The sequence below is a fragment of the Dysidea avara genome, chromosome 15, assembly GCF_963678975.1.
Source record: "Dysidea avara chromosome 15, odDysAvar1.4, whole genome shotgun sequence".
Classification (NCBI taxonomy): domain Eukaryota; kingdom Metazoa; phylum Porifera; class Demospongiae; order Dictyoceratida; family Dysideidae; genus Dysidea; species Dysidea avara.
This window is the reverse complement of record NC_089286.1, coordinates 12,690,339-12,693,153: the sequence shown is the minus strand read 5'-3', so window position 1 is coordinate 12,693,153 and position 2,815 is coordinate 12,690,339. Positions and strand designations below refer to the sequence as shown.

The following is a 2,815-nucleotide window of genomic DNA, read 5'->3' as shown; positions in this document are numbered from 1 at the left end:
GTTATCCCTGTCGAGTACACTAATAATCCTAATGAATCAGCAAATGCTCGGATCAAGGCAAAAGTAGATTACAAGAAATCAGGGCTACATGTATTTTGCCAGGAAATGAAAGAACTAGTGGATAGCCAAACCCGTGATATTGAAAGTGCATTCACCATGGATATTGGCCCATTTGCTGTGTCCAATGCCTACAGTAGATACAAACAAAATCCTAGAAGCTGGGTGAAGGAAACCAAGTCATACAGACAAAGATGTATTAATCAAATTCATAAGATTCAATTGTTTCCTGTGAAAGCACCAACTACATCTATGTTAACCACATCTTCATCAGAAAATTCTTCGGGTGCTGCACAGTTAATCAGTAACAGTGACAAGGAATCAGTTTCACAATGTAACGATAACCAAGTTTTATCAGATGATCAAAAGGAGAATTTTGTTCCGCTATCAGTGTCATGGAAGGAAGCAGGGCTCTCAGAAGAGGTATTTGGAAGTGTGTGGAAGAAGGCTGCTCACTTGGCTGTTGATGAAGGATCTATTACACCTGCACCAGGTTTACCAAACTCCAAGATGGTTGCTAGCTTCAGCTGTCCTGAAAAACCTCATGTTGTTGCTGTACTAGATAGTGGAAAGATCACATGTGACTGTTTAAACTACAAATCGAAGTCACTTTGTTCACATACGTTAGCAGTGGCTGAAAAATCTGGTGAGCTTGTACGTTTGCTTCAGTGGTATAATCGCACAAACCAGAGTGCTAATTTGTGGTCACTTGCACAATCACTTGATGCTCCGAAGCGACCAGGAGCAAAACCAGGTACAAACACTAGGAAACGATCTCGTGTTTCAAACCCTCCACTTAAAACTTGTTCCAGCATTAGGGCAACTCAATCTAATGATACGTTAAGAAGCAGTTCTCAGACACTATCTCCTGAGCCAACTCATATCCAGTTTAATGAACAGTTTCAGCCTTCACCTAGAGCACCTTGGTTTGTGTCTTCTGGATCAACAGAATCCCATTACACAGGACCATCTCATTTGTCATATTCTATGGGCTCATCAGAATCACATTATGCTGGACCTCAATGTAGTTACTCATTTGGATCTGGACCTCAATGTAGTTACTCATTTGGATCTGGACCTCAATGTAGTTACTCATTTGGATCACCTCAGTACTTGCCTTTTCAGCCATATCATTTTCAACCATATCAGCCACGCACGCCAATTCAGCCGTTTCACCAGCCCGCTTGGCAATCTGCTCCTATGCCTAGCCCTGTAAACTCTTATAATTTTCAAACAGTGTACGAACCACCAAAGGATACAAACAATCCATTTTCTTTGAAGTTTATTACAAATAGAATTTCTAGATGCCAAGGATGTAAAGGATCACTTCGCATGTCTGACAACTCACTGCCAACTGCTCCTGATGATTTGATTGTTTGTCGCATGAAGTGTCGTCCATTTGTGGCTTCAGATGGAGCAGTTAAAGTACCAGCCAAACCCAGTGCCTCGCATTATCACTTGAAGATAGAATGTCTTACTGCTGCTGCTGCAAATTTTGATCCTAACAGTATTGTGTTTCCATCAGACGTCAAGGAAAACCTTACAGCACAGCATTATGCTGTGCTTTCTAAATTTGGCTTACACTAACCATTGTATCTGGCTTTTGATATACTGACTGACTGACCTTCGTATATGGCTTAGAACATTTTGTGTTTAAAAATTGATTTATTTGGTGATTTTTGTGTAAATGTACCATCTGTTTTGCTGTTTTCTTCACTATTTTGTGTTAATATTGTAAGTTTTGTAGCCTGTGTGATTGTTTGGTAGCTACTTTTTTTTCAATGTGTAGTTCATAAAATGTATCAAGTCTGTGTCAGTTTGTAATAGCTCTGTTTTTGTTTAGTATTGTACAGCTATGGGTCATTCCATGTCAAATCAACAAGGAATTTAGGGTCACCTCTCGGATTTTGACGAAACTTGGTGTGTTTGTAGTACCTATGGTGCTTATCACTCATGCAAATTTTTAGCTCCATACATTCCATAGTTTCTGATTTATGACCACAAATATTTTGAATATTTCATGAAAATTTGGTCCATCTCTAGTTACAAAATCAACTGCAACTTTGTACTGTGTAAATATTTTTAAACACACTTTTCAGTGATGGAAGACTGTTGATTGACCTTTCCAGTGATCCCTAAATTATGGGATATCTACTTAATTATGGTTCAAAAGTACTTCATTGAAAACTTTAATCCTTTATATTTTGAAAAATGCTGTTTGAAATTTTTCGAATTCTTTTGTGAATAATGATTGGATCATAGTCTATGTTTGATAACATTTTTGTGGTGGGACCACAATGGGCTCAAGAGATATAATGAATTATGTTGTGGTATGCGGTGGAATTTGCCGTCTATTATTGCTGTATTGGAGTGTACACCTCCAATATCCACTCGCAACAAGGCCATGCCAAGTTTGTCTTACAGAGTGAAGGTGTCTAGGTATATTGCAACCTGTATTAGTGACCACCTGTATTGAAAGGCCATCTATGTGCTGCAGTTAAGTTGTACTTCTTTAATGTATAGCACCAAAGTATCAACCCTTTCTAGCAAATCCAAAAATGATCCTTATTAGACAGGTTGACTATAAATGAGATTATCATGCGTCCATAAACACATTAATGTTGTACCATCTCTTTGGTTATACCTTATTTATTAAGTAAAATCTTGCCGTAGTGCACTCACATACATATCCCCACTCTACACTATTCAAGTTATGTACATGGCAGCATAGGTACAATAGACCTCCTCAAAAAGGATA

The 2,815-nt window shown here is 38.3% G+C and overlaps 1 protein-coding gene across 1 annotated transcript; it reads left to right on the top strand.

The window, feature by feature from the left end:
• The first annotated feature begins 556 nt into the window (after nucleotides 1-556).
• On the top strand, nucleotides 557-1,905 carry LOC136245422 (DNA-directed RNA polymerase II subunit RPB1-like). Its single transcript, XM_066036946.1, has 2 exons — nucleotides 557-1,105; nucleotides 1,136-1,905. Exons 1-2 carry the CDS (start codon nucleotides 568-570, stop codon nucleotides 1,642-1,644), a joined length of 1,047 nt encoding a protein of 348 aa, XP_065893018.1. The 5' UTR covers nucleotides 557-567; the 3' UTR covers nucleotides 1,645-1,905.
• The last annotated feature ends 910 nt before the right edge of the window (nucleotides 1,906-2,815 follow it).